Here is a 19,450-nt window from a genome sequence, read left to right as displayed (position 1 = left end):
TGCTGACTGTGGGAGGAATAATGCCCAAGGGTCGGATGTAGGCAAGCAAAGGGCTGCAGTTTGGAGGCCATTGCTCTACAGAATGCTGGCAAGAGAGAGACCTTTCTACTCAACTCGTGAGACATTGAATACCTTTTGTTTTGATGCATTTGGAACACATTTAAATGATTAAGGGCCAGTTCACACCATGAATTGCACAGGAATTTGCTGTGCTTTATTGTGTAAATTACATGTGATCCGGGTGCATTGCGATTTTAGCCCATTCATTTGAAATCACATCAGACTGCACCAAAAGCAATGCATACACTAGTTTGCAAAATGCACAGCAACCAAATCAGATGAGCACTCTGCATTTGCTACCTATGTTTGGGGTGTTGGTAAGTTAACACTGGCGACCACTGCAGATTGCGGTGCGTTTTGAACATGGTGCAGGAAATGCTCACAGAATGCAGGTTTCCCACACCGCGTTCTGGCGTGAACTGGTCCTTACACTGAAGGTGTAATTAGGCTTTATTTTATTTGACAATATTTATTTATTGACAGCTGATACTGTATTAAAGAAGAGTTCTGGGATGGGAAACAATATCACCCATTAGTACACTTCCCTACACAGAACAGTAAACAGTTAATAGCATTTTGAAAATCCCTACCCTTTAGGAGAAAAGTCTAATTGAATTCAAAAGATAACAGCATCTGATCTGCCAGGGAGGAGGTGTAATAGCAGGGATTACATCATATCATCTGCTCTCTCTGCAGTAAAAAGAAACTACAGTTCCCATCAATTCCATGTGGGCGCGTACACTAGACCTGTACATGTTGAATGTGCCTTAGATTCTCAGTCCGCCCACCTCTGCAAATGGGGCTGGATTACATCATTGCTTCCTGGAGAGAGAACTACAGAAGGGATGTGCCAAGGCCAATGGCTGGTGGAATAGAAGGCATAGCAGCCATCGGTCTTACAAACAGGAAACCAAAGAGAAGTAATGGTTTGATTTGAACTTGAATAGGCTATTTTAGAGCAACTACTAAGTGAACCAGAAGATGGATAACATATTCAGTGAAGGTGGGAAATCAGCAACAAGGACATGTAAAGAAGTTTTTGTTCCGCTTTAGGCTTTTCTTTTGTAACCATTGATACTACTGTATACTAGTTGCATAGGCTCCCAAAATTTTTTTTCATTTGATTACATACATTTTTCATAAAATGTATGTATTTATTTATTATAGGTACTTATATAGCGCTGTAAATTTACGCAGTGCTTTTACATATATATTGTACATTCACATCAGTCCCTAACCCTCAAGGGGCGTACAATCTAAAGTCCCTAACTCACATTCATACACATACCAGGGACAATTTAGACAGGATCCAATTAACCTACCAGCATGTCTTTGGAGTGTGTGAGAAAACCGCAGTACCCGGAGGAAACCCACGCAGGCACAGGGAGAACATGCAAACTCCAGGCAGGTGGTGCCAAGGCTGGGATTCGCACCAACGACCCTAGTACTGCCAGGCGAAAGTGCTAACCATTTAGCCACTGTGCTGCCCAATACCGCCTCTACTGCCGATTTGATAGCCACCTTTGTTAACCCAGTAGAGCGTCATGATGTCATTCATGTATGAACATTGACATAATTACCATTTATACCATGTTACATGGGGGTGCCCTTGCTGTACATACTACCGTGCATCTGCAGTGTTAGCATGGAGGAATCAGATTTCTTTTGTTCAGCCCACAGGCTTGTGGACAGGTGCCTACTTAAAGTTACTGTCACTCCTGTTTTGTGAATTGCTGACTGGTGCTGCAGGGGTTAAGTGTTTCTTACTGTGATGTGTCTTCCCCTGTGGTGACTCACATCACATTGTAAAGGGGATATAGACAACAAAGTGGTGAAGTCTGGGCTTGGATGCAATAATCACCAACTGTAGTATGTTATCCGTTGTTGTGGTAGAGTTACCCTTTAATGGGACCCAGGTGAAGCTTCCCACAAGGATGAACTCATTACTATTGAAGTGACTTTTCCCTTAATGAGTTACTAAACCCAGGACCCTGCATTCACTATATCTGGTCTCCCACAGTACACACAGCAGAGAAATGCAATTATTTTAATAAATATAAACTGCTAAATAACTTTTCTCATCATCAGTTAGAGCAGTCTTGTGACTTCTATCAGTGTCCAGCAGAGCACTGGTTAAAGCTTGTAGGAGGAGTTTTCATTCTGCTCTGCCTGTCCTATGAGGATGCATAACCCCTGACCCTCTGTCTGGAATTGCTGATTGGCTCTGTGCTGATCACATACACTCCCCCCCCCCCAAAAAAAAAACCTCTCTAGCAATACACGCTAAACTGAGCATGTGCAGAGTGACTCCTAGAGTTCTGTACTATCAGCAGAGGGATTGGAGACAGTAGAAGAAGGGGAGGATCAGAGAAGTTGGGATCAAACACCCTTTTTACAAAATGCAGAGGATTAACCCTTTACATTCCACTGTGTTTATAACAAATATGCTTTACTGCATATACAGACTGATTTTACTGATGTGGGTTTAAGGTGCCGCGAGGTAGCCAGCTGCACAACACAACCACAATGAAATGTGATGGACCTCATGAGAAAAGACTTTTCTAAAATCAAGAATGTCATGTTAAACCTTTTTATACTACCTCAAGATGTAATATACCAATTACAAGGATCCCTATCATAGGTCCCACTGTGGTACAAAGTTCTCCTAGGGACTGAAACTGAACCACAGTGTGCAAGGCCTTGCAAATAGAAGTACGGTGGCTTTCCTCTTTGCCTTCAGACTGGACAGGTCTACTGTGTTATGAAGAGCTGGTAAAGACAAGTCAGTGTTCTGCGCTACTTATCTCAAAATGACTTTGTAGTCGCTGGCAGGACTGGAGACACAGTCCTTCTGAGTGTGGGACTCTGAAATGTGTGTGGCCCCTGGCCAAAGAGTGTTGCTAACCCACACTAACGTATTGTCAACTGAACATTGCAAATGGACTGTAGTTTCCTCTAGGGCAGGGGTGGGCAACTGTGGCCCTCCAGATGTTGGTGAACTACAAGTCCCATCATGCCTCTGCCTTTGGGAGTCATGCTTGTAACTGTCAGTTTTGCAATGCCTCATGGGACTTGTAGTTCTACAACAGCTGGAGGGCCACAGTTGCCCACCCCTGCCCTAGGGGTTCCCTGCCAACATTCTGAAGGAAAGAAATCTGTACATGTACAGCCAGCTTTAATTGAGCCACCTCCTCCTTTGTTAGTCAGTAGGCCAGGTGCCTACTACAGTCCCACCGAGAGTCCCAGCTTCAATGACATCCAACTGTTAAGTAAGTAAGTGAAGTTTGTGGTCTTAGCACAGCTGTACTGAGCACTAGAGAGAATTAGAAGAGCAAAGATTAGAAAAGCAAACATTCTAGTAGCTGGCTGTAGTGGCTCTCTATCTCTTTTAGAGGTGGGATTATTAAAAATTGGAAGGCCAATCAGTACGTGTCCTTAAAATGCAATTTTCGGTGTAATTAGCAGCATTAAGGTCAGTTTCAGCTTGCTCTAGAAAGACAAGGTCACATGACCGTCAGACAGATTGTCATTCCGGTTGCAGAGGATTACAGTATTTTGATTCCTATAACTCACTATCAAGTAGTGAAATTACACTGGGAACGCTTCCAACATAATAGCACGCATTGTTATACGGTCAGCTTCCCCCTCACCTAAATTCAGTCACTTATTTACGCCACATACTTGATATCTGTGAGCCGATGAAAGAGAACCTGAACATAATGGAGATCAGATCATTTATAGTTCAGGTTAAGAGGATACAAATCTCATTATGTTTGTTTGCAAATTGTGAGAATACTATGGCTCATTTTCTGGAGCAGAGAAGAAAGCGGGAGCTTTCCCACATGGAAGAAAAATATATTTGAAATACTACAATTTTGGCCATATTCAATATATTTCAATATATATATATATACAGTGAAAGAAATAAGTATTTGATCCCCTGCTGATTTTAAATGTTTGCCCACTCACAAAGAAATGATCGGTCTAAAAATCGAATGGTAGGTGTATTGTAGCACTGAGAGACAGAATAGCAACAAAAAATTCTTTAGAAATGCATGTCTAACAAATTATGCACTGAATTGCATGTTCATGAGGGAAATAAGTATTTGATCCCCTTCAAAAAACATGACTTAGTACTTGGTGGCAACTCCCTTGTTGGCAATCACAGAGGTCAGACGTTTCCTGTAGTTGGTCATCAGGTTTGCACACCTGAGGGATTTTTGCTCACTCCCCTTGTCAGATCCTCTCCAAGTCATTAGGGTTGGTGGCTGACGTTTGGCAACTCGAACTTTCAGCTCCCTCCACAGATTTTCAATCAGATTAAGGTCTGGAGACTGGCTAGGCCACTTTAGGACCTTAATGTGCTTCTTCTTGCGCCACTCCTTTGTTGCCTTGGCCGTGTGTTTTGGGTCATTGTCATGCTTTTTTGTGGGCCATCCACGACCCATTTTCAATGCCCTGGCTGAGGGAAGAAGGTTCTCACCCAAGATTTGACAGTACATTGCCCCGTCCATCGTCCCTATGATATGGTGCAGTTGTCCTATCCCCTTAGCAAAAAAACACCCCCAAAGCAGAATGTTTCCACCACCATGTTTGACAGTTGGGATGGTGTTCTTGGGGTCATAGGCAGCATTCCTGCTCCTCCAAACACAGCGAGTTGAGTTGATGCCAAAGAGCTCGATTTGGTCTCATCTGACCACAACACTTTCAACTAGTCCTCCTCTGCATCATTCAGACGGGCCTGGACATGTGTGTTCTTGAGCAGAAGGACCTTGCGGGCACTGCAGGATTTCAATCCCTGTCGGCATAGTGTGTTACCAATTGTTTTCTTGGTGACTATGGTCCCAGCTGCCTGGAGAATATTGACAAGATCCTCACATGTAGTTCTGGGATGATTCCTCACTGTTCTCATGATCGTTGACACTCCACGAGGTGAGATCTTGCATGGTGCGCCAAACCTAGGGAGACTGACAGTTGTTTTGTTTTTCTTCCATTGCAAATGATTACACCAGCTGTTGTCACCTTCTCACCAAGCTGCTTGGCGATAGTTTGGTAGCCCAGTCCAGCCTTGTGTAGGTCTACAATCTTGTCCCTGACATTCTTGAACAGTTCTTTGGTCTTTGCCGCGGTGGAGAGTTTGGAATCTGATTGTTTGATTGCTCCTGTGGACAGGTGTCTTTTATACAGGTAACAAAATGAGATTAGCAGCACTCCCTTTAAGAGACTGCTTCTGATCTCAGCTTGTTACCTGTATGAAAGACACCTGGGAGCCAGAAATCCTGCTGAATGATAGGGGATCAAATACTTATTTCCCTCATGAGCATGCAAATCAGTGCATAATTTGTTAGACATGCATTTCTTCTGAATTTTTTGTTGTTATTCTGTCTCTCAGTGTTACAATACACCTACCATTCGAATTTCAGACTGGTCATTTATTTGTGAGTGGGCAAACATTCAAAATCAGCAAGGGATCAAATATGTATTTTCTTCACTATATATAAATCATGCTTGTTGTACTCACTGTGGAACCTAAGGAGTTAATCCTCTGCATTGTGTAAAAAGGATGTTTGATCCTGTATTCTCTGATCTCCCCTTTCTTCTACTGTCCCCAATCTATCTGCTGATGAACAGAGCCTTGGAGGCAAGCTGCACATGCTCAGTTTGGTGTATATTGCTACAGAGTTTTTTTTCTTTCTTGGGAGAGTGCATGTGATCAGCCCAGGGCCAATCAGCACTGTCCAGACAGAGGGCCAGGGGTCCAGAAGCCTCATAGGACAGTCAGAGTAGAATGAAAACTCCTCCTACAAGCTTTAACCAGTGCTCTAGACACTGATAGAAATCACAAGACTGTTCTAACTGCTCACAAGAAAAGGTATTTAGCAGTTTATATTTACTAAAATAATTGTATTTCCATGTTGTGTGTACTGTGGAAGACAAGATATAGTGAATGCAGGGTCCGGGGTTTAGTAACACTTTCAGTACAAAATTCACAACACTGGTATATATACATAGGATAGAGAAATGTGCAGAATATGATGTTATCAGAAAGCAAAATCAAAAATGTTTTGCTCCATTTCCTACTGCTCATCACTAAAAACTCCTCGTTGCACAACCTCTGACAAACCTGGAGGAATCTGCTGAGTGTTACATTATAACTCAGCCACTTGCTGCTCAGTTACCGGATCAGGTCCAGCAGAGCGTCCGCTGAGCTCATGACGGGCTTCCCGTTGTGTTCTGTGTTCTCCTTTTGCGCTGCACCCCCTGGATGGATGATGGATACCATGATTATCCCCACAATCACTGCCACAAAGGTAGTCCACAGGTAGTAGGCAATTGTGATAATGCCCAGGCGGCTGGACGTTTTGGCATCGAGAGCAGCCAACCCCGACATCAAGCTGAAGATACAAAGAAGGATATTATCAAAATCATGTCTTCATTATATGCATTATGAAAAAACATAAAAACAGCACAAACAGATATTAAATATACATCCCAAAGACTCAATTAGTGCAGAAAAAATAATATTTTGTTGAGATACATATTAAATATATTGTAATATTATTATAATTTTTTTCCTGCACTAATTGAGTCTTTGGGATGTATATTTAATATGTTTGTGCTTTTTATATGTTTTTTCCTATTTTATTAGTGTTATCACTAAGGATCAGCAGCATTCTTGGGAATAATTTCACAACATTTTTTGGCGCCGGTGATTTGTTTGTTTATTTTATGCATTATACTTTTCTTCAGACGATTAGATCACTCAACCACAATCAGCGTTTATGTAAGGGTGAAAAGAAATAAAACATTCAGGGCTGTGTGGTCACCAGCCTCCCTTTATTACAAGGCAGATCTTAAAGTAGAACTATAGGCACATTTTTTTTTTTATCATTTTATATAGAGCAAGGAAGCACTATAACCACTGTCAGATTTTTTCCGCCATCTGTATCCCATTGAGGAGATCTCTCTTCACTTCCTGTCCCATAGCCAAAGAGAAAGTGAGAGGAAATCCCTGCAAATTAAGGGAATTCCTTAGGGACCCCCAGGTCACCAGAACTAGTGTCCCCATTAGAAGATTTCCTCTCTATTGCTTTCTGGGGACAACCCATAATTTGTGGCTTCTTGAACCAACAAGAGCTTTCTTTCTTGTTCTTCAAGAATGGCTCCCAAATAGATAAGAGCAGGCAAAACATACTTCTAATTGTTTGGTATGAGTGACAGGTCAATCAGCATGCTAGCACCCCTGACAGTGTACAAACCCAATTCCAAAAAAGCTGTGTAAAATCTACATAAAAGCAAAATGCAATGATTAGCAAATCTCATAAAGCCATATTTTATTCACAATAGAAAATAAAACCACTAAAACCCATGTCTTCTACAACTACTACAAATCTGGTTCTATATATTTGATGAACTTGCTAATATAATTATTATTCGTAAATTCTTTTACTTATGAGACGCAGAGCTAATACATTAATACAAACAGTGCAAAACAGTTCACCATTGTACAAAGGTAAAGTATAAAATACAATTCATTATACTTAACAAGAATTGTGAACAATAAAGCACTGCATTATTGAAGTTTGGTGCCCTGATGTGTATTTGGGAGGAGTTGCTATATTGTTTTGTGACTCTGTGTCTATAGGAAATGGGTGAAGGGGAAATTTCTCCATTTTTTGTCAGGTAGAGGGAGATTTTATAGGGGAAGTGTAGAAATGTTGGGGTGGGAGAGGGTGTGTGGGACGGGCATTCTGGGGCATTGGGAGAGGGGATAGCAGAAGGTGGGAGATGTACGGAAAAGGGGTAGTGTCAAAAAGGGAAGGTAAGGGGGATAACAAGAGGGGTGGTAGGGAGAAGAAGAAGAAGGAGTGAGGAGGAAATTCAGGAGAGACCAAGGGGTTTATTTACTAAAGCTGGAGAGTCCAAAATCAGACTCCCTTCTGCAGAGAAACCAATCAGCTTCCAGGTTTCATTGCCAAAGCTTCATTGAACAAGCTGAGGTTAGAAGCTGATTGGTTTCTATGCAGAAGGGAGTCTGATTTTGGACTCTCCAGCTTTAGTAAATAAACCCCCAAGTGTCTTAGGTGGATGCCATGGTGTAGACAAGTGGATCAAGGGTCTCTCTGCCCCTTCTGAGAGCATGATGGTGATCCAGTAAAACCATGATGTCTGGTATGTGTTGTGTCTGTTTGGCAGAAAATAACGAGGGCTTCCATTTTTCTGATATCTACTACTCTACATAGCCACAGAGATATTAAGGGGGGAGAGAGGGCTATCCATTTTAGGGGGATATACACTCACTGGCCACTTTATTAGGTACACCTTTGCTATTGTCAAGAAAATATTCCCCACACCATTACACCACCAGCCTGAACCATTGATACAAGGCAAGATGGATCCATGCTTTCATGTTGTTTATGCCAAATTCTGACCCTACCATCTGAATGTCACAGCAACCAGTCTGTCCATTCTCCTCTGACCCCTGACATCAACAAGGCATTTTTGTCCACACAACTGCCGCTCACTGGATATTTTCTCTTTTTCGGACCATTATCTGTAAACCCTAGAAATGGTTGTACGTGAAAATCCCAGTAGATCTGGCACCAACAACCATGTCAGGTTCAAAGTCACTTAAATTCTCTTTCTTCCCCATGCGGATGCTCAGTTTGAACTTCAGCAAGTCATCTTCACCACGTCTACATGCCTAAATGCATTCAGTTGCTGCCATGTGATTGGCTGATTAGCAATCTGTGTTACCAAGCAATTGAACAGGTGTCCCTAACAAAGTGGCCGGTGAGCGTATAGTAGGTTTTGGCAGCATTTAGGAGATGGTGAAGGATAGATTTCTTGTACATTTTAGTGGAGATGCAACAAGAAGAAGGCTGGGTCATCTGGAATGATAAAATCAGTACATTTTTGGGAAACCTCTCTGACTTGAAGGGTCAGAATTTTGGCTGCCACCACAACACATGGAATATCAAGTCTTTGCCAGTGTTACAGCACCAGCCAGGGCAGTATTTGTAGATAGCTGTCAGGGTTCTGTAGCATCAAGAAAAGATTTCTTCATTGATTTCTTGGCATCTGGATATATAAAGGATTTGAAATAAAAGTGAAATATTTTGCTAAGTTCATTTGTAAGCATTTGAAATATTTAACAATACCAGTTCTTGTGACTTTCCCTGGAAATTATGAATTTCTAATTATAGTGTGACGGTAGAGGAGACATGCCACTTGCCATTGCAAGCCCATATAGCTAAGGAAACTGGCGAACAATTCATAGTTGCCATAGATCCCTCCCTCCCAGATTGTAAGCTCGAAAGAGTAGGGCCCTCTTACCCCTCGTGTGCTGTTCGTAGCTGCTGTAATGTTTCATGTATTGTCCCCCCCTCTATTGTACAGCGCTGAGCAAACCCTTTGGCGCTATATAAACTCAATGTAATGTAATGTAATGTAATAGTTGGACCTGGGATAGAACGATTTGTTACGTTTTCTCTGCACCTGTTTGCGAACAATGCAGTGCTCTGTTTCTACACTTGGATCTGGAAAAACCACAAATCACATGCAAAAAGCCATCTGGACACTGATCCCAAATCACATGGATTATAACAGAAGCTGTCTGGTTTTCTTATACTTAGGCACTAATCTTCAGAGAAGGAAGCTCTTCCACCTTCTTCTTACACTGAGGAGGACTCCAGGGAATACCTTACACAAAGCAGAGGAAACCCAGCACATATCTCAAACCCCGAGTGACCCCAGGGCATGCCCTGTGCATGATTTACTACTTCACTCTCTGACCTTGGACAGTGCATCTTGCACATTGTCCAGCAAAGTACAATAATCCAAAGCAGTCTTTCAGGATACGTCCTTTAGTGACCCGACTATAGTAAGAGCCGGTTCACATGTATGTGGTGGCATTTTAGGTGCATTACCAGTGAGCTCTAAATAAAATGCATTTTCATGAAAGCGCGGTAAAGATGCAAAAAGCATCTAAAATGCACAGGTATGAATGGGGCCTAGAGTGTTTTTGGCTGACATCGGTCAATGCACCTTGTGCATCATCCTTAGTGAAGATGCCTAAGACTTGATTCACACCTTTGTTGTGCATTAATGCATGCACGCATGTTAATATGCATTTCCATAAGGCAGCACATGTGTTTTGAATGGTCTGCCAATGGACCTCAACTGACCATTTAAGGCACATGCGCCTTTTTTCCTGCAGTTCCAGGTCACATCTGTGCACTGTAATGTGCTTAAATACAAGAGTGCTGAGGTGTCATTCAAAGTGAATATGGTTTTAATGTGACACCTTCAGTTTAACTGCTTCCCCTCCATCCTATAGCAGAAATACAGCTACAGGGCAGCAGGGGTGCGCAAGATCACATATATATACGTGACTTTGCAGTTCCGGTTAGGGAAGACACGCACAGTGGTGTATTTAGGTTTCGTGCTGCCCTAGGCAACACAAAAATCACCCCCCCCACAGAGAGACCCTGACACTGACCAACACCCCCCCCCCTCCCCCACGAAGAGAGCCTGACATTGACCAACACCCCAGCCCCCACCCTTCCACTGCCACCACCCCCCATACTCTGGTAACCCCACCACCACCCCGGCGAGAGAGAAGACACTAACCTTCAAAGCTCCAGACATCCCCGGGAACAAGAATCATGCTCTGCATACACCATCAAGCAGACCACAGCCTCTCTCAGATCTCATCTGGACCCATGCTGTGCGTGTCTCTTCTTCCATCCCTTCTTTCGGGGGGCAGCGCTGCCCCCCTGAAAAATGCCGCCCTAGGCAGATGCCTTGTTTGCCTTGTGGAAAATTCGCCCCTGGACATGCGCCCTACCTGGCCGCCATTCACAGCCTCGGCTGTCTGTCACCGGGTCCCAGATGGTGATTACTCAGTGATCGCTGAGTATTACTGATGGGAGAGAGAACTGTATGTAAACAATACAGATCTCTCCCCTGTCAGCTCCTGTACATTTACAGTGGAAAGCACACACACAGCATACTGTGAAACAGCACACGACACACAGTTAACTCTTTGATTGCCCCAGATGTTAACCCCTTCCTGCCCAGTGCCATTAGTACAGTATCAGTGCTTTTTATCACTGATCACTGTATTGGTGTCACTGGGGATGTCAGTGACACCACGTCAGTTCCCCCCAGTGTCAGAATGCCCGCCGCAGTCCCACTATAAGTCGTTGATCACCGCCATTTCTAGTAAACGCTATAACTTTCACGTAAATCAATTCATTTACACGTATTGGGATTTTTTTTTAGCAAAGACACGGAGCAGAATACATTTTGGCCTAAATTTATGATGAAATTTCATTTTTTACAATTTTTTATTGGACATGTCTAATAGCAAAAAGTCAAAAATATTGTTTTTTTCTCAAAATTTTGTTTATAGTGCAAGAAATAAAAAATGCAGAGGCGATCAAACACCACCAAAAGAACGCTCTATTTGTGGGGAAAAAGGGCGTAAATTTCATTTGGGTGCAGCATTGCATGACTGCGCAATTGTCAGTTAAAGTAACGCAGCGCCTTAACGCAAAAAATGGCCTGGTCAGGAAGGGGGGTAAATCCTTTGGAGGTCAAGTGGTTAAACAATAACCTCAGGCTCTACACTGAATATGCCATTTTCAGACGGACTTTTAACAATCATTTAGTATTCTTTAATGAATGCACAATGGGGAATAAATGGTGATTTTTTTTTTATTATCTACCTAGATAAATCAGATTTAACATGATTTTCTAAAATAAAATGACCAAAATAAATACATTTGCTTCCAAGTATGAAGTAGGTAAATATCCTTTTGTGAAAAGTCCATGTGAGAAACAGTCCTCCGAAACAGGTACGGTAAGTGATCAGGAAATTACCACCATCATCTCTTGAAAAGAGGAACCATCCACAAACGTTCGGATATACTCTTAGCAGAAGCAGATGGCCTTCTAACTAGAGAAAGGTCAAACAAGCTAATGGTAAATAAACATCCAGAATACTCCACTTCTGCTGGTGATGTTTGGGAGCCTCCACGTCAAATGTCATATCTCATCTCACCTCCAACCCATACTAAGCAGAACATGGGAAAAACAAATGTACCACAGAGCATAAAATCCTTAAAAAAAAAGTATTCTTCTTTAAAAATCACATTCACATAAATGCGAACCATATGCACATTGAAAACAGCTCCACGGTTACATGTATGGCGTTTTTACTGTCACTTCCGGTTTACACAATGACGTCAGCACGCCGCTCCGCCCTATATGTTTGATCAACTGACTTCTTCTTCCGGGGCACCAGAGTTGCCATTGGTGACAGGCCCTCAGGCTTCATTTTCATGCAGCAGTTTTTCTCAGTTTGCAGAACATTTTCACAATTTATTAAGAATATGTATTTTTCATGCAACCATGTAGCACTAGTATACAGCCTTAGGCCTCTTTCACATGGGCAGCCAGGGGGATGATAAACACATGTGGTTCAGCTACAGTTTTACTGCTCTCCCAAATGCCCACTTAAAAGCTACCATATAATCAGTAGGGGCTGTACATATGCTGTGCCCTTTGATGCTTTGCATTGTGTCCTTGGCAAATTTAATGTCTTGCTGAGATGACAGTCACTACCGCCTATTAAACTGGCCCATTTAGATAAATGGGTGCCATCTAAAAATGGCTCTTTGGGGAAAAAAAATGTCATTCAGGAGACGACAGAATTTCTTCCTAAACGCATGACATTGGCTGCTTAGCCACATTGTGGAAAGCGATCCACTGTGGATTGCTTTTCAGAGGCTGCCCAAGAGTGAAGTTAGCCTTAGAATGGAGGATGTGATTGATTTGAAGCACTCTGTAAAGGACTGTGGAACATGTCAGGGACAAAAAGAAAGGATACCTGGAAATGAACACATTATTGCACTGGGAAAGTGAAGCTAAATCCCGATTTGAGTCATTTGAACTTTGTGTATTTGCCAGAGGAATGTTTTCATATCATCATTTCTGTAATACAATCATTTGCTTTGCGGCTTACAAACAACACTGTGTACTCCAGATTATAAATGTATTTTTGTTCCTGTTGTCCTTTGTTGTTTCCTGTGTTGGTTGGCATGTGCTTGTTTACACCGTGCCAGCAACATCTGCAGTTTATAATTGAAGAATTAGACACGTGGAATTAAAATAAACATTTAGGGACTATTCATTCCAGCAAAGCTATTTATTGTTTGTTCTATGATCTTGAAGTCTTCATTGTCTGATACCATTGATATATGAGATATTGATTCAAGATTACACAATCCATTATTGTACCTTCAGACACTTTAATACCCATAATACACAGTTGTGGTTCCTTCTGCTTGGTGGAAACTTTATGAAACAGTATCAAGTCTCATTTTAGAGAAGTAGCCCATGTGGTCAGATGATTTCTGGATACATGGACATTGATGGCCCAATTTTTACAACAATAAACATATCTTTCTAAGTTATTTGTACAGTGGTGAAAGGTGCCACGTTCAGAAAGCTAAAGATTCCAACAAAAAACAAAAGAAGGGATCCCGGACTTTTAAGGCACATACTATATATATATATACAGTCATGGCCGAAATTGTTGGCACCCTTGATATTTCTCCAGGAAATCATGTATTTCTCACGAAACGTATTGCATTAACACATGTTTTGCTATACACATGTTTATTCCCTTTGTGTGTATTGGGACAAAACAAAAAAAGGGAGGAAAGAAAGCAAATTCGACATAATGTCACACAAACCTCCAAAAATGGGCTGGACAAAAGTATTGGCACCCTTTCACAACTGCGGATAAATAAGAATGTTACAAGCATGTGATGCTCCTGTAAACTCACCTGGGGCAAGTAACAGGTGTGGGCAATATAGAAATCACACCTGAAAGCAGATAAAAAGGAGAGACGTTCACTTAACCTTTGCATTGTGTGTCTGTCTGTGCCACACTAAGCATGGACAACAGAAAGAGGAGACGAGAACTGTCTGAGGACCTGAGAACCAAAATTGTGGCAAAATATCAACAATCTCAAGGTTACAAGTCCATCTCCAGAGAACTAGATTTGCCTTTGTCCACAGTGCGCAACATTATCAAGAAGTTTGCAACCCATGGCACTGTAGCTAATCTCCCTGGTCGTGGACGGATGAGGAAAATTGATGAAAGATTGCAACGCAGAATAGTCCGGATGGTGGATAAGCAGCCCCAAACATGTTCCAAAGACATTCAAGCTGTCCTGCAGGCTCAGGGAGCATCAGTGTCAGCGCGAACTATCCGTCGACATTTAAATGAAATGAAACGCTATGGCAGGAGACCCAGGAGGACCCCACTGCTGACACAGAGACATAAAAAAGCAAGACTACAGTTTGCCAAAATGTACTTGAGTAAGCCAAAAGCCTTCTGGGAAAACGTCTTGTGGACAGATGAGACCAAGATAGAGCTTTTCGGTAAAGCACATCATTCTACTGTTTACCGAAAACGGAATGAGGCCTACAAAGAACAAAACACAGTACCTACGGTAAAATATGGTGGAGGTTCAATGATGTTTTGGGGTTGTTTTGCTGCCTCTGGCACTGGGTGCCTTGACTGTGTGCAAGGCATCATGAAATCTGAGGATTACCAAAGGATTTTGGGTCGCACTGTAGGGCCCAGTGTCAGAAAGCTGGGTTTGCGTCCAAGATCCTGGGTCTTCCAGCAGGACAATGACCCCAAACATACGTCAAAAAGCACTCAGAAATGGATGGCAAAGAAGCGCTGGAGAGTTCTGAAGTGGCCAGCAATGAGCCCAGATCTAAATCCCATTGAACACCTGTGGAGAGATCTTAAAATTGCTGTTGGGAAAAGGTGTCCTTCCAATAAGAGAGACCTGGAGCTGTTTGCAAAGGAAGAGTGGTCCAAAATTCCGGGTGAGAGGTGTCAGAAGCTTATTGATGGTTATAGGAAGCGACTGATTTCAGTTATGTTTTCCAAAGGGTGTGCAACCAAATATTAAGTTAAGGGTGCCAATACTTTTGTCCAGCCCATTTTTGGGGTTTTGTGTGACATTATGTCATATTTGCTTTTCTGCCTCTGTTTTATATTTGTTCCAATACATACAAAGGGAATAAACATGTGTATAGCAAAACATGTGTTAATGCAATACCTTTTTTGTGTGAAATACTTGATTTTCAGGAAAAATATCAAGGGTGCCAACAATTTCGGCCATGACTGTATATATATACTGTATATATATATATATACTGTATATATATATATATATATATATATATATATTTATTCATTCATAATTTTGACTCAAAGCCCAACTGTGGGAAACTTAAGAATTATCCCTTGAAGCAGGGCTCACTGCAAGGGTTAATTGCTTCTTTAGGTCTAAGGCCAGCCAGGAACTGGCCAGGAGTTGTACCATGTATGGGCAGGCTGAATCGATTGATCAACTTGGGTTAAACCAGCCAGCCAGATTTTGCATTTGATTATTAGCAGCTCAGTCTTGCTCCGTCTATGGCCTGCCTAAGGGACTTATTAAAGTAGATTTACTTACCCAATCCTCCCTTCCTCCAGACTGCTAGAGCAATCTCTACAGGGTCTTCTCCCCTATGCTTCAGTGAGTTCATGACATTGCCAAGATCAGTACAGGGTCTATAGCTCGGCATTGGATGTGAGGACACTGAGGGACAGTCCACCACCGCAGCGTGGGGGAGCAGCGCTGAGCAAACTGTTGGCGCTATATAAATCCTGTATAATAATGAGAGAGAGAGGGGGGGGGTTAATTCTGCTTTGAAGTGTTCTCCCCTAGATCTCATTAACCCTTTCAAGGGTGGACGCAGCCCCCACTGTAAGGGAATTGAGCTTTAAAAGTCCAAGATCTCTTCTTTTGTTCTAGGTTGAAATCTACAAAAATGAACACATTTGCCATGATTAGTATTTGATGAAATGTAGCTTTATAGCCAGGCAAGCCCCTTTTTTGATGTGTGTGCTCCTGTGTAGGAGCTGATGAGCATACTTATTTCTACTGTATTGTCTCCCTTATATTGTAAAGCGCTGCGCAAACTGTTGGCACTATATAAATCCTGTATAATATAATAATAATAGTATTAGCTATAATGCAGTAGGCAGTAGTATAAGTAGTCTAGTACTTGCTGGAACTGTTAAAAAATAACATTTAAAACTCATGTATATTGTTGCTAAACACTACAACTACTACTATACAACAGTACAGACAGTATGTCCTGCCACAGTGCTACGTGACATGTCAGGACCATGAAAACAAATCCACGTAAACAAGATGCTTGCGGTAATGCTTTGATAGAGCCGGATTAGAGTACGTTGCGTCTTCAGGGAACGTTTCTAGAAATCAACCAGCAGGACGCACAGCTACTGTATAACAGTGTCTTTCTGATTACAAAATACAAGCATTTTAAATAAATCCATTTATTGTATGTCTATACTAAAACAAGTGACTGGTTACCAGCTCTTGTAGAAATTAAAGTTTATAAATAGGCAACATATTTTTGTTTCTTTTCATATGATAAGAAGGACAAGAACCTCTATCAGCATTTTTGCCCTTATTGCTATCGTCACGTGTAGAGAATATGATAAGAAACCCAAAATATTAAAGAATATGTTACCCCAACATTTCATATTCCTGATGTGCCTGCTGTGCCATGTACTTGTATGTAAAAGTATCCTGTTGTCTTTGCATTGCTTCCTTTGTGTGAAATCCCTGGTGCTCCTGCCAGTCCCTCTGCTTTCCTATTAACAATAACCACACTAGGCAGGAGAGCACAGCATTGTCAGTTTTCTAGCTGAGCCTGCTCTCCCCCAAGGTCCAGGCTTGGTCTGCCCCCCCACCCCTCCTCCCACACACATACACTTTGCACCAGCCATTCACTGGGAAGATCAGTGTATTGCTGTTTCTCCTTATGCAGCTGAGAGGAGAAGATATGTGATTAAAAAAAAAGGAAAAAAAGGTATTTATAAAGTGTTTATAGCTATACACAAATGTTTTGCCTTTCATTTCTATTTTAAACTGAATAGGTTGTTCTATAAGGTTAGGGTTTACATATCTTTTAAATATGTCACTGAAACAAGAATAGAGGGGAAATCTTTCTTTTACAATGGATTTTATAATAGAATAAACAGCAGCAGAGAAATGGTCATAAAACAAGAGCACTGACCAACAGAGATAAAACTTACAAATTTTCTGATGCATAGTACAATAACTGCACTGAAATATAGACAAGGAAATAAACTGAGTACACAAGCGCGGTATATATGAAGATAAAATAAAGCATAATGGTTTGCAAAAATGGCGGACAATTTAGAGAACAGGAATTAGTAAAATTAAGATCAAAGGTTATCACCAAATCTGAATACAATAGGCAAGAGAAAGGAAACACAGAGCCTCACTAGATGCACATTGGCACACCATGCCTAAGACTCCCATAAAAGTCTAACAGGTAGATATAATATTGCTGGTGCAGTTCTTATATAAAAACAAAAACAAGTTATAATCAGCGCAAATATCATAAAAACAAACAAAACAGAGAAGAGAAAGGGAGGAACTAAGAAAGAAAGAAAGAGACAAAAGACAAATAAAGGGCTCCAGGGGGTCGCAACGGAAAAAAACCAAACTTATATTGACAAAAGGGTCTGGTCAAATCTGGACAGTTGGGCTATATCAAGCCAGGGACACCATATCTGTCGAAACTTTGTGTGATTATCTAACAGTATAGCTGTCAGTTTCTCATTAATCATAAAATTCATCCGATTTTTGACTGTTTCGAAGTTGAGGAGGGGAGTCTTCCAGGCCTTCGCGATCGTTAGTTTGGTGGCCATGAATAGATGCGATGCCAGCTGCCGCTCAGGACGAAGTAGGGCCACTAATGGTTTAAATAATAGTGCCTCGTATGGGTTGTGCTTGATGTCTGTATGAAACATAGTGTGAAGAAGGGCATAAACCCTGATCCACAGGCTGCAAACCTTAGGGCAAGTCCACCAAATATGGGCCATGGTGCCTACTTGTTGACAGCCCCAAAAACAAGTCGGGGGATATGCAGGGATGAAACGGGCCAGACGGGCAGGCCTGTAATACCATCTATAGAGGACCCTATAGGCATTTTCTAAAATAATAACATTCCTTGAACATTTAGACAATGCCTGGGTCATGACCCATCTGCCAGTCTTGCTGATCCAGACTTCAACCGAGTTCCGACTGCCATTGCTGATGATAAGAACTAACCGGGGGCATTCTCTAAGAAATAATATTGGAGTATACAAGAGAGATCAAGCCCGGGGCATGGGGTCTATGTCTGCAAAGAATTTCAAAGGGGGTCAGCCCATAGGGTCCCGAATGCGCATGTATTAATGTATTGATAAAGTGACGCCATGCGGGAGCCATAGTGCTCACGCAACAGAATATCATAAGAAGAATGCAGAGTGTCAAAGGTGAGTATCCGGGTGGGAGAAAGCATAGAATGCACATTGTAGAATCCATGGGCTAGCCACCATGCAAACTGTCCAGGATTGTCAAGGCTCGGGGAAAATAATGGGTTATGGAGCAAGCGCAGCAAAGGCAAATGGGCAGAAATGAGACCAGCGGAATATTTAATAGAATCTCAAAGTCGAAGCGTAGAGGGGAAATCTTTCAATTGGGACACCTGTACCATTGAAACTAAGAGAGATTACCCCCTTATTGTTATGTCTCTAGAGCAGGAAGTAAAGGAAAATCTCATCAATGTAACACAGACAGCAGAAAAAAAACAGACAAGCATTCTAAGATTTCCCTTCTCAGCCAAAACTAAAACATAAAAAATGTTACATACGTTCACTGGCTACTTTATTAGGTACACCTGTTCAATTGCTTGGTAACACAAATTGCTACTCAGCCAATTACATGGCAGCAACTCAATGCATTTAGGCATCTAGACGTGGTGAAGATGACTTGCTGAAGTTCAAACCGAGCATCAGTATGGGGAAGAAAGGGGATTTAAGTGACTTTGAACGTGGCATGGTTGTTGGTGCCAGATGTGTTGGTCTGAGTATTTCAAAAACTGCTGGTCTACTGGGATTTTCACGCACAACTATCTCTAGGGTTTACAGAGAATGGTCCGAAAAAGAGAAAATATCCAGTGAGCAGCAGTTGTGGACGAAAATGTCTTGTTGATGTCAGAGGTCAGGGGAGAATGGGCAGACTTGGTTGCTGCAACATTCAGATGGTAGGGTCAGAATTTGGTGTAAACAAAAAGCATGGATCCATCCTGCCTTGTATCAACAGTTCAGGCTGGTGGTGGTGGTATAATGGTGTGGGGGAGATTTCCTCGGGAAGCTGTCCTGAGAACTACTACTTGTACCTCCAGTGCCTGGTCTACCAGGCTACAG

The 19,450-nt window shown here is 42.0% G+C and overlaps 1 protein-coding gene across 1 annotated transcript in view; it reads right to left on the bottom strand.

Moving 5' to 3' along the window:
- The window catches only part of SLC1A7 (solute carrier family 1 member 7), a 114,287-nt gene that overhangs the window by 42,454 nt on the left and 52,383 nt on the right, over window positions 1-19,450 (bottom strand). Inside the window, exon 3 of the mRNA XM_089666629.1 lies at window positions 6,240-6,455. Within this exon, the coding sequence (XP_089522755.1) occupies window positions 6,240-6,455 (216 nt within the window). The remainder of the gene's footprint in view (window positions 1-6,239; window positions 6,456-19,450) is intronic.

Source organism: Staurois parvus, unplaced genomic scaffold (assembly GCF_062004578.1).
Source record: "Staurois parvus isolate SC_StPar_1 unplaced genomic scaffold, SC_StPar_1.0 ptg002753l, whole genome shotgun sequence".
Lineage (NCBI taxonomy): Eukaryota > Metazoa > Chordata > Amphibia > Anura > Ranidae > Staurois > Staurois parvus.
The sequence above is the reverse complement of the archived record's forward strand: the minus strand, read 5'-3'. Positions and strand labels throughout refer to the sequence as shown.